General features: G+C 39.1%; 1 protein-coding gene across 2 annotated transcripts in view; it reads right to left on the reverse strand.

Annotated features, from left to right (window-relative positions):
- The window catches only part of myom3 (myomesin 3), a 43,120-nt gene that overhangs the window by 17,540 nt on the left and 13,397 nt on the right, over positions 1–12,183 (reverse strand). For both annotated transcript variants that reach the window (XM_057340952.1, XM_057340951.1), the window contains exons 8-14: positions 11,930–11,974; positions 9,624–9,764; positions 9,174–9,335; positions 4,552–4,693; positions 3,577–3,776; positions 2,719–2,772; positions 306–433 (exon numbers count right to left, since the gene is read on the reverse strand). In XM_057340952.1, the coding sequence (XP_057196935.1) occupies positions 306–433; positions 2,719–2,772; positions 3,577–3,776; positions 4,552–4,693; positions 9,174–9,335; positions 9,624–9,764; positions 11,930–11,974 (872 nt within the window). The remainder of the gene's footprint in view (positions 1–305; positions 434–2,718; positions 2,773–3,576; positions 3,777–4,551; positions 4,694–9,173; positions 9,336–9,623; positions 9,765–11,929; positions 11,975–12,183) is intronic.

Here is a 12,183-nt window from a genome sequence, read left to right on the forward strand (position 1 = left end):
GGTAAACATAAAACAGGAGAGGATTTGCTCTATTTAAAGCCACAAGTCAGCAGGATCTTTGAAGTTGAAAGGGAAACGCAGTTTTAATGAACCGTTCACGTCACCTCAGCCTGCGCTCGCCGCCTCGAATTATCTGCACAGTCAAAGTGCACCTTTCATTTGGCTCAGCGGGCAAACCAACGGGTCTTTGAGGTCTGCGGCCGAGTGTCAAGACCACAGACGCAGTAACGCTGGACCCCCGCGGGGCTGCCCTTAATGAGCTGAACGACAAGCCATGCGTGGGTGGGACGAGGGTCAACTCCTACCCGCTCCACAAAGTAGGCGAGAGGTTCTCTGCCCCTCGGCTCCGGCTCGTTCCAGCTCAGCACAGCGTAGGTGTCGCTAAGCTCGCAAACTCGCACGTCAGTGGGGCGGAACGGCACCCGGACCTGACCTGAAGAGAGAGGAGAGGTTAAGAGAGAGCGACTGGAGGAACATCAGCATCATAACCTGAGGCGTTTCAGAGAAGCAGAGGAACATTAATGAATGCAGAAAGGAGCAGGAGAACGAGGGACTGATGGAGAACGGGTACAGGGCGGTTCTCGCTGGAGCACGACTGATGCTTCAAGCTATTAAAAAAAAACAAAAAATACATTGACATACAATAGCAGATCACACTTTAAAGTGTATCATAACAAATTTGCCAGGAACTATTTTTGGGGAGATTTTTCCAGCATGTACACGACCATAGAAATATTGGTAATCTTATTTTGCAGTTAGATTCTTACATTACTTTTTACACAAATACTGTCACGGCTCTGCCTGATCTTGTCATGGTTTTCTTGGTCTTGTGGCAGAGCCGTGACAAAGCCTTTGGTTTTGTGTGAGAAAACCATGGGGTGTTTATCTTTTGACACTCCATGTGTTTTCTCGTGTCTTGTCATTGGCCCCGCCCCTCTCGTTTCCTGTATTGCTTCCCTGCCGTGTCTAATGTTTCCCACCTGCCCTGTGTCATTATCCCTCGTTTGTCTTGCCTTTAAAATGCCCTCATGTTTCTTTGTCCTGTGCTCGTGGATTGTATGTATACGTTCTGTACGTATGTAGTCGTACCTGTACCGTTGTGCTCCCTGTATTATCTTGCCTTGTGTCCTTGACGTTGTGTCATGTTCAGTTTTAGTTATTTTTTAGTCTTGCTGTTTTTGCCCCCTTGTGGGAAGTTTTTGGTTTACCTTTTGGATATTTTTAGTTGCCTTGTCTGTTTCCCCATTGTGGGTGTTTTTGTTTCATATTAATTAAATCTATTCTTTGTTAACCCCTTCGTTCCCGTTGCCTGCGCTTGGGTTCTTCAGCCACGCAAAGCGTGACAAATACTTTTTATTTTTTTAGCATGTGTATTTGCTTATAAATACAGACGTTGCAAAAAAATGAAAACTACATGTAGAAATATGACTTAAAACTGAGTGTGACCTTGTTTTCTTTGCAGTATTTGAGGTCTGAAAAAAATACAGGGCATCTTTTCTGTTATTTTCACCTGTTTCTCCAGTTTTCTTTCTCAAACAAGATTTTTATTTGAAATTTGGGAGAAATATTGTTAGCAGTTTACAGAAAGAAACAAAAATGATCATTTTACCTAAACAAACCTAGAAATAGTCAATTTAGAAAAACTGAAAATCATTTTTAAATGGTCTCTTGATGTTTTTCACGGCTGTTTGTAGATTTTCTATGTTTAAATGCTTTGGCAATAAAGCAAACAAAAACATTTACACGTCTCAAGCAGTGCTTTCTTGCCCTCACCAATATGGCGACCACGTATGTCAATGAGTGAAAACATTGACTGACTGCTTTAAAACCAATCTTTGTGTACATATTTGACCTGTAATTGCTAAAAATGATCAAAATTCCCAAATTATTTCAACTTGCATTTTTCTAAACGTTGCAGAAATGCCACCGCCGTCTTTCGCAATCAACAGTTGTTCATGCGTAACTTCCTCTGCAGATGGGAAAGCGCCTCAGATGGGAAATGCCGATGTACACGACGTGGTTTAGGAAGCGAGCCAACGTGGAGCGTGACCACCTCACGAAATGAGAACGTACACAGCTGACTGGAGCAAGGAGTAGTTAAACTACCTCATCGATTTTCTTGGTTTCCACAGGGAAATCTAGCGGTTCTGCAAAACCATTTTGTGCATTCATGCTTGCAAAACACACGCACACACAGAGAGAAAAGAAAGCGGTGTTGCGTAAAAGCACAGAAGAGTTTTATGTGAACTCTTTACAGCTCTTCATAATGGCCCATCAGTCCCTGGTGTTGCTATGGCAGTTATCAGCGGCGGCTCCATCACTTCAATCTTTAAGCTTCAGAGACATATCATCGTGTTTTTAATGCTGAATGCTAATAAAACTGCCTCAGTCTTTATGCGTTCTGCCATACGGGCGAGCACGGACCACCTGCGCAGGCACACAGCGATCGTTGATATCAGATCTGCTCTCTGAAACACAGCGCGTTGATCACAATGAGAGTCACGGGGCGGCTAATTGATGAAAACCGTCACAAGGACACAGCGGGTGAATGAATCACACCTAACCTGTCAAGAACATCTCACCCAAAAATCAAAGTTTTTAGGTGTGGATGTGTTTTTGTCAGATACTCCTTACCGCCGTGTCCTGACCAGACACAATGAGATAAATCTTTCGTGTTATCTGTTTGATGGCCTGAAGTCGCCGGTTTTGAGTTCTCACCCTCCAGCTGGTGTTTAGTGATCACAATCTCTCGGCCTCGCTCCACCTTCACCACTGTGAGAGAGAGAGAGAGAGTCAGGGATAAAGATGGATGCCAGCAATATCATACCGTGAGCTTTAGAAGAGAATGGACTTTTAATAAAAGAGCTCAGGGGAATGATTGTGTTGGGATAAGAGAGCAATTTACCATCGTTATTTCACCTTATGTGCTAATAAGAAATAAATCTCCCTCACATAAACACCATTGATTCAAAGGGAATCATTTCCTTTTGCATTTCATACATATCTGTCACAGCTAATAGTATTAAAATGTATAGCGTTCTGTAAATCGCACATTATTTCAAAGCAACTTTAGAGAAAACATTGCTGCACCAACATCACTAAAAGTGATTTTTTATTGCAAATAAAGTACAAGAGTCTAGCATTGATTTTAAAGGACCTTCTGAGACACAGATTTAATTATCATTCATTTTAGAGATATTAAAAAGTTGCCGTGTTGAATTAAATATGTTCACATTTTAAATGCGTTTCATTTAACATCATCAGTTTTATTCAGTTGTGTGACAAGTAGCTTTTCAATACACAAAATAACAATCAGTAAAGTAAATAATTGAGAATTACATTGTAAACACATTTCATACACAAATCAAATGCATGTGAGATGTGTTCGTTGTTTATGCTTATACGACTGTATGAATATAGAATGTGTGCTTGTCATTTTATAACTGCGTTTATGCTGAAAGTAGTTTGTGACTTTTATATCGGATATGACGATAGAAAACGTGTTGTTGTGAAAGAGACAAAAGTGCCAGCGAGTTACGACTGATGTATTTACAGTACCAAGACTGACATTCTTACCCATGGTCCTGCTGGGCTCCAGGGGGTCAGAGGTCAGGACGGGTTCTGTGGGTTTGGACGGACGGCCCACTCCTGCCTGGTTAACTGCACACACTCTGAACTGATACATTGTGTTTTCCTTCAGACCCGTGACAGGATACTGACACGGCGTCTGCATGACATCATTACAGCGCTCCCACTTCCCAACACCTATATCACACCTGCCCGAGACAGAAGAGAGACACACGTGAGGCTGTTACAAAACACCACGAAGTCACTCTGGACTCCCTGGCAACCACCTCCAACATTCGAAGAACACCATAGCAACGAGTTAAAACCAGTCAGAACATCCTAGAAACCACCCTGCACCGTTTCTAACCCAGCTAACATAAGTATGTTCTAAGAACATTTTGCTGACGTTCTCATTTAGTTAAGAAAATGTTATTTCTAAACGTTCTTATGATGTGAAAATAACGTTATTTCCAACAACACATTTAGCAATGACATATATATGTTAATAAAATTAGCTTTTAACTTTACTGCAAGAACATTTCTATAACTTTGAGCTAGAAGAACTTTGGCTCGTGTTGTACAAATTGCACAATTAAACATGATTATTTTTTTATCAATTATCAAATAATTGTATTAATCATTTTTGTATTAGTTTACATTGTTTTGTTCTTTGTTTTTAATAGAAAATGTATTTATTCTTGTGGTCTCAGACTCATCTTTCTGCAGTAGTCACAGTCATTACCTGGAAAACTGAACACGTACAGATGAGACAGAAATGGGAGGATGGAAGGTTTTTGAGTAAACTAGCATGTTGCTAGGAGACAGGAAGGTTAGACACCTGCACTGTCTCTCACCATTGCAATACCTTTCCTTTCAAGTTTCATCCCCTCCAACAGAGCTAAAAGCTCCTCCAATCTCTCTCAGTCTCAAGAAGAAAGCGTATGTCAGGTTCAAGCATCAGACGCATAGTGTTTCTGGAATCACCTCTCTATAAAATAACCCTGAACGTGTGCGGCTCCATCGGCACTGGGGGGCGTCCAGGAGAGGAACACATAATCTCTGTTGACATCAGAACACTTCACCTGCAGAGGAGAACCCGGAGCGCCAACCACAGCCGCTGATGCGTCTAAACAGAGACGGAGAGAAAAGAGAAACTTTCTTTACCATCTGAAATGCTGTTCCTATAAAGTTGAATGGGGATGTTTGTGCACATCTCCAGCTGGTTTTGGGTACCAGGCCCGGCTCCAGGTATGAGATGGAAGGTGAGCCAAGTGATTTTCCAGGTGGGCGGAGGGGGGAAACTAAATTTTTTTTCCCCCAAACTTTTTACTATAAACGAACTATTTACAAAATAACTGTTTCGCTTTTTGAATTATTCTTACATCTAGTATTAATATTGTATATTTTATTTTTACATTCTTATGTAAATATGTTTGGTTCCAAAATGAGATTAATCTGTTTTTAAAAATGTCCAAATTCTGTTTGTTTATTATGTTAGTTAGTTTATTTTTTGAGTTATTATGGCTTAAATCAAATCAAACCAACTGCAGTTTGATTGATATTAATTGGAATGCTCAATAAAAAAACATGATTATTGTTATCTATTTTTGTTCTATCTAATTAGTTATCTAGTTATCTAATCTTATATAGCCTAAACATTTTTTTCATTAACATTTGTTTTACATTTTACAGTTTAGTAACTTTAGGTTTGATGAAAACAAAAAAAGAGCTATTCATGTCACTATAATATTCACAGCATTAACTTTCTGCTCATTTTAGAGAATTCAGTCACAAACTCATGCATGTCCAGTCCATGTGTTATTGCTTTGTTATTGCTTTTTCATGAGCTGAAAGTACAAGTTTTTTCCTCTCATGAAGCATTGTTCGGCGGAATGGTGTCAGAACCATCACCCGTCGGGTGAACCGCTAATATTTGATGTAACGGGTGTAATAATTATTCATGTGTCATTTGGGGTTCGGGTGCGGGTCGGGAAATAATACGCGCGGGCAGAGTCAGAGTCACTGACAATACGCAGAGTTGCTGAGAGAGAAACGCGCCAAGTCCGTTCACTGCAATGGAACAGTTTTTCACAGCAACGGCGGTTCACGAATCTTCTCTCTCAACGGCTCTGGGTGGAGGCAGGGTGGGCAAAGCTTCTGATAAGGTGGGCAAAGCCCACCCTGGTCCCCCTGTGAGCCGGGCCTGTTGGGTACACAATGATGTCCAAATCATGCACGAGAACATTGGGCTAGTTGCACAAGATGGCGCCGGTGAGCTTTCGCGACACCAGGGTCCGCAGACTAATTTCCGGTCATATTGAGTTGTTTTGTCAATGTCAATGTCAGTTTTATTTATATAGCACTAATTAAATTCAACCGAGGTTGACCAATGTTCTGCACAATTTTACACATAATTAAAATACATACACAAAACAGATACAAATACAAAATTAGTTACAGAAAGCCAGGTCAAAGAAATATGTTTTCAGCAGAGACTTAAAGGAGGAGAGTGATGGAGCTGTTCTTACAGAAAGGGGCAATGCATTCCAAAGTCTGGGGGCAGCAACAGTAAAGGCACGATCACCCCTAGATCTTAGCCTAGACTTTGGGATACATAATAAACGCTGGTTGGAAGACCGAAGAGGAACTGTGGGCCTATATTCAGTTAAAAGGTCAGATAAATATGAGGGAGCCAGACCATGTAATGCTTTGAAGGTTAGTAACAAAAATTTTTTTTTTGTTTTTTTGTTTACATTGCTGTTTTGGCTCAGCAGTGTAAAGAGGATCTGTCATATCGTGTTTATAGTACTTTCATCTTTTTATCTAAACAAACACCCATGTTGGCCGGCCAAAAATCCTCCTTTTCCCATTCAGTGTTATAAGACCCACCAGAAATTACTCTGCCGACTCTGGCGTCCCAAAAGCTCACCGGCGCCATCTTGTGCAACTAGCGAATTTCTGATTAAATTCATCCACTAAATCAATGTTACATTAATAATTTTATTTTTGGTGCTCTCCTGTATTGTCTTCTTTTTTTAAATCCCTTTTACTAAAGATGTTTAGGTTACAAACCTGAGACACTAAAATAATCAATCTTAAAATCTCTGAGAGCTATTCAAGAGCAATCTAAAACTCCTCTGTATTACAAATACAGAAAACTCGCCAGGTTTCTCTGGACCGCAGGCGTTCCTCCCATTGTTTTCCATTTAATTGTCTCGAACAAGTATGAAACAGACCCATGAGATAAAACTCAGCATTTATTCTTAGACATTTTTCTGGTACCTGGCAGATTTGTAATGCAGATTAAGAGAGAAAATCACATGCGGTAGATTGAGGCGTACAGAGCCGAGCTCCTCCTGAAAATTTAATTCCGTTTCATGCTGACGGGGAACTTTGCTCAGAAAAGAACAATTTCCTCTCTAATGAATTATAGCTCGTATGGTGCATTGCTTAAAATCAGAGGAGATGTGAAAATAATAACTCAGTAAATGTAATCAATCACAAACCGGCGAGAGCGCTGACGTTAGTTTAACACAAACTCAGCAGAGCCAAGAAATCAAGTGTTTAAAAAAATCTGATATGTGAGACATCATCCCAGTATCACACCGAAGCGTGTAACAAACACGTCGGTCCGCTCGAAAATGCCTAACAGTTGGTATATTATATAATATAAAACACAACACATAACAGGCAGATACGGCTACAGATGCTATTTATTCAAAAAGTGCAGTTATTCCAAGCGTTCTGTTCTCTGTCCGCCGTAAAACCGGTTCCGGTTTGTACAATTTCAAAAATTTCCGCCGGAACGTCAGCTTCGATTGTGAAACGCCATTGGCTGTCCTGCTCCGATTGCATCACGCTAAACTGGGGTGTATATGCCACTGCGTGCTTTCCTGGCGCGCGGACGTCTGTGATTAAACCTACTGTGCTCACACGATCGTGCGGCTTTAAAAGACTCGGAATGCAACGCGACCTGTTCGTAGTGTTTTTATACTGATTCTGCTGTGTGTTTTAATAAATGCTTGTGGCTGACTTCTATTTGCTTGTTGCGTGTTTTTTAATCGCCGTGAGGTGGGTAGGAGTGGGATTAAGTGCTCTAAAATACAAATAATACGTGTAGAGAATGTGAAGCTGTTGCATGTTGCGGTGGCGCCGCCATCTTGGGAGGATCATACTCCACTGCTATTATTGTTTTGATATGTACCGTTACTTGTTTTGTTTGATATATGGAGAAATCGAAAGTGAAAGAACCATGGGCTTTTCCTGAACGACTCCGCGTAATGCTATTGCAGTTTTTAACACAGCAAGACTGACCTACCACAGTTATATTTCCTAATCAAACAAGAAAAACAAAACACTGCATTGAACACACTAGCAGCCATCCTCCCAAGATGGCGCAACATTCAACACAGTGTGACGTCGATTAACAAGCTCTATTTATAAAATCGTTTCAGTTTTACAAGTAAAGAACTGAGCGTGTCGTGTTCAGGCCTAGGAGGCAAAGCGTGACACTAGCTGTGTCTCATTTCGTAAGGCTGCGTCCTTGTGTCCTCCGGAGGTCTCACCCTCTAAAGGATGCGGTATACGGAGGACCCTCAATTTAGAATTAAACGAGACGTCCTTCGTAGGACATACTGGCAGAAAAGGAAACAGGAAGTACCACGTTGCTATGACAACACGTTGCACTCGCACACCTGTCAAATTAATTAAAATGATTTCTACATGATTTTAAGAGGTAAAAAGTTGGTTACTTCGATCCTAAAAAATGCCAAAAGAGTTAAACAAATGTAAAACATTTTGCCTTACTGTTTTAAAACGTTTAAAATCACTAAACACTTGTAAACCTATTTACTAAATATGCCTGCTAAGATTAAAAAAAGTGACACAAATTGTAAACTGCTCACATTTAAACACCTCATATTTGCTTGAATGTGCAGCTGTGCCGTTTATTCAAATAACAGACGTTGGCCGACGCAAAGAATTGTGGGTTATCTCTAGCAACGAAGGATACACCTCATGTGTCCTCCGAATTCTCGTGAAAGTAGGTCGCATTAGAAGGGTGCATACGGAGTGTCCTACCTGCGTTTATGAAACGAGACGGCCTCGGTGACGTAGCAGGCTTCAAATGAGACCTCCGGAGGACGCAGCCTTCCCAAACCAGACACAGCTACTGACATGCATTTTCGAGTGGACCAGCGTGTATATATACGCTTTGGAGTGACACCGGGTTGGAAATATATAGTTAATAATAATAAATAAAATGTAACATCAGTTTCTCTTTAAAAATTTGGCATTATAGTAAATCCCAAAGAAATCCAATCTCACAACAGGGAAAATGTTTTATTTAGTTAGTCTGAGGTCGATTAAATGAATGAAGAATATAAAAGTTCCTAATCATGACAATGCAACAGCATTGATTAAACCAAAACAAACCTGTTCCAGAAAACACAAGTTAACTATATCGTACTGTACATGAAAGCTGTAATAATGGCATAAAAAAGAGAAGGCACAATTATTATGATATAATCACAAATCGAAAGACATTTCAAACACAAGCGTTATTTTGTTTTTCTGTATAGGAGTGGGTGTGATGTGCAGGATCTGACCTTTGACATAGATGAAAGCGCTGTGCTCGACGGTTCCGTCCCACGTGTGAAGACGGACGGTGTAAAGCCCCTCGTGTTCTTTCTGAGCGCTCTTCAGTGTGAGACTGGCGGATCTCTGGCCCCTCTGAAAGTCAACACCACTGGAACGCTGCAGTGCCAAACCTGATCGAACAGAACTGTGTGTTACATCTCATTCACTCCTCACAGCTTGGCATGATGGGTAATGAATTACTCATGTACTATATTCATATGGCATGATTTGGAATGATTTAGGAAACTATACTTTCAATAATGAAATAATGCCAACCCCTCCACAAACATTGGTCTCTTTGTGGGGACTTATAAATACTACAGCCTAACCCAAACCCACACCCTAAAAAATGGATTTAGATTCACTGTAAACAGGATTTGCAAATACAAGACAACTATTTTAAGGTATTTCATGCTCACCATCTCTGAACCACATCACGTCCTGCTGAAAGGAGAGCAGCGCGGAGGTAAAACTGCACTGCAGAAATAAATCTACACCTTCTTTCACGAATGTCGGAGGAAAGACGGCGCCAAACCGAGCTTCTGGTTCTGGAGCTACAACTTACAGAAGAGCAGAAGTTATGTCCAAACAAATCCACTATAGATAAGAAATGAGGGGCAGCAATCCACCTACACCTACATGTTTCTCCTGATCGTCAAAATATTTTTGATCGGATAGCAATCATTTTTAATTAAATGATTCGGTTTGAAGACAAAAATATAAGTATTAATATAAAAAATAAATTCGTTTTTTTCCATTACAAAACTAAATTGTTTAATACAATTTATTTTTAAATAAAAAAGGACTTGGACTGAATAATGAAAAAAATGAGTCAATAAGAGGTCAGAAAATGTTGAAAAGCATCCCAGGGTGAAATTTGATCAATCTCAGGTCAATTATAACAGAGTTTGGGTTAATTTGGGATTTTTTTAGACACAATATGATTCCCAAAGTTGTATTTGTGTTATTTCAGAGTTTTGATGAATTTAATGTTATCCAAAAAGTGGTTTTTATTTTTTATTAAGGAATCAGTAAGTGATGTATATTGGTTTCTTGTGAGATGTGAATGGCTAAATTGTGAACAATAAAGCATGACTGTGTGATGTACGACATCAGAACTTCGTGTCACAACTGAGTCACTTTTAATGACATTAATGGAGTGACAGAGAGAAAGAGTTTTTGTTCTCCATCATGTTCCTCTCGCCGATGGCAGGCCGTGGAAATGAACGTAAGGAGAAACTCAATTAAGGATTCAGTTGTACAGGCGGTTAAAATCACTGAAGCGTAATGAACAAATTGTTTTTATTTCCCGGCAAAAGCACCAGAAACAATCTCAAGGCCGAGGACAAATATTAGCGTAACGAGACAAATGCTGCGGCCCCTCGGCGGGCGGTCAGGGAGGGAAGACGCAGACCATCTTTGAGAAAAGACGATTCCTGACAAGCTATTTGTTTAGCTATCTTATTTGCAGATGGAGGAGGGACAATTCCAAAGGCTGGTAAATAATTTTGATGTTCTCTCATATCACCACACGGCCTGTAATGGGAATTGAGATTTGTTTGTAAAAAGAAAACAATGTAGAATGGAGCGTGATGGTGTCATTTTTGCTCTCAATGTGTATCTATGATATTGATAACACAAAGAAAACATGAAGAATAATTTAAAATGGGTTTCTTTAAACAAACATGTCACATCTATGCCTACGTTTTGTTGATAAAAACATAATTGTGACAACATATTATTTTCGTTGATTACAAACTAACATTTTATTTAAAAAAAGTATTATTTTATATTTTTATTTAACTTTTTTCAAATGAATAATGAAGAAAAATCAGTCAAGGTCAGAATAGATGTGAACTCATTCAGCAGTGTTTAAAAGCATCTCAGGCACTCCAAAAAACTGCTTAAGAAAATGAAACTGAACATAAACAAATATGACACAAAAAATATAAACGAATAATTAGGGCTGTCAAACGATTAATCGCGATTAATTGGATCCAGAATAAAAGTTCATGTTTACATAATATATGTCTGTGTACTGTGCATATTAATTTTGTATTAATAAACACAAAAACATATACATACAATATTTAGGAAATATTTAGAATTATTTATTTATATTGACTAATAATTAAAATCATATATAAATGTTTATTAATTTTGATATTTTTCCTAAATACATACATGTACGTGTCTGTGTTTATAAATACAAAATTAATATGCACAGTACACAGACATACAGTATATTATGTAAACACAATTTTTTATTCTGGATGCGATTAATCGTGATTAATCGTTTGACAGCCCTACTAAAAGTCATTTTAGTCACAAAATAATTCCCAAAGTTACATTTGTGTTCTTCCATAGTTTTGATGACTTTATTATTATTTTACAAAGTGGATAAAACATAAATAGTGAACAAGCGATCCTAAACTTAACTTAACAGTCTATCTTGAATTGAAGCTATTGATTATAAATGTTTACAGATCATTAGATCGACTCCCAGCACACGTATGCTGTTAATTTAGGAGGTTTGAAACTACGTCTGTCTTTTTGAGCATAAAACTTGTAGTTGCTATACAGGTAAATGTTGTTTGAGAAAGACCTGCATGAGAATTAAAACACGTAATTGAGGCAAAAACGTAAATAATAAAATACTCTTCATTATGGTTCAAAGACTCGAAGAACACTTCAAAGACGACTAGTTTTACATTGAGACACTTACTGGGAGTCCATGAGCGTTGGAGTTTAGCCTCGGCCCCTTCATGTGCTGCCACAGAAATAAAGGAAAATGTTAAATGTTGATGCAGAAGATGGTGTTGAAACCCAACCGCTTCACATATGTGTGAATAAATCAGATGCCAATGAGATCCCAGCAGACCTCGAGCAAAAGCGTCAGCTGAATGCCTAAATGTAAATGTAAATGACGTTCACTACTAATAAAGACATACTCTCTCATGTGATTAGAATAAAACAGAA

Source organism: Triplophysa rosa, linkage group LG8 (genome assembly GCF_024868665.1).
Source record: "Triplophysa rosa linkage group LG8, Trosa_1v2, whole genome shotgun sequence".
In the NCBI taxonomy this organism is placed as follows: domain Eukaryota; kingdom Metazoa; phylum Chordata; class Actinopteri; order Cypriniformes; family Nemacheilidae; genus Triplophysa; species Triplophysa rosa.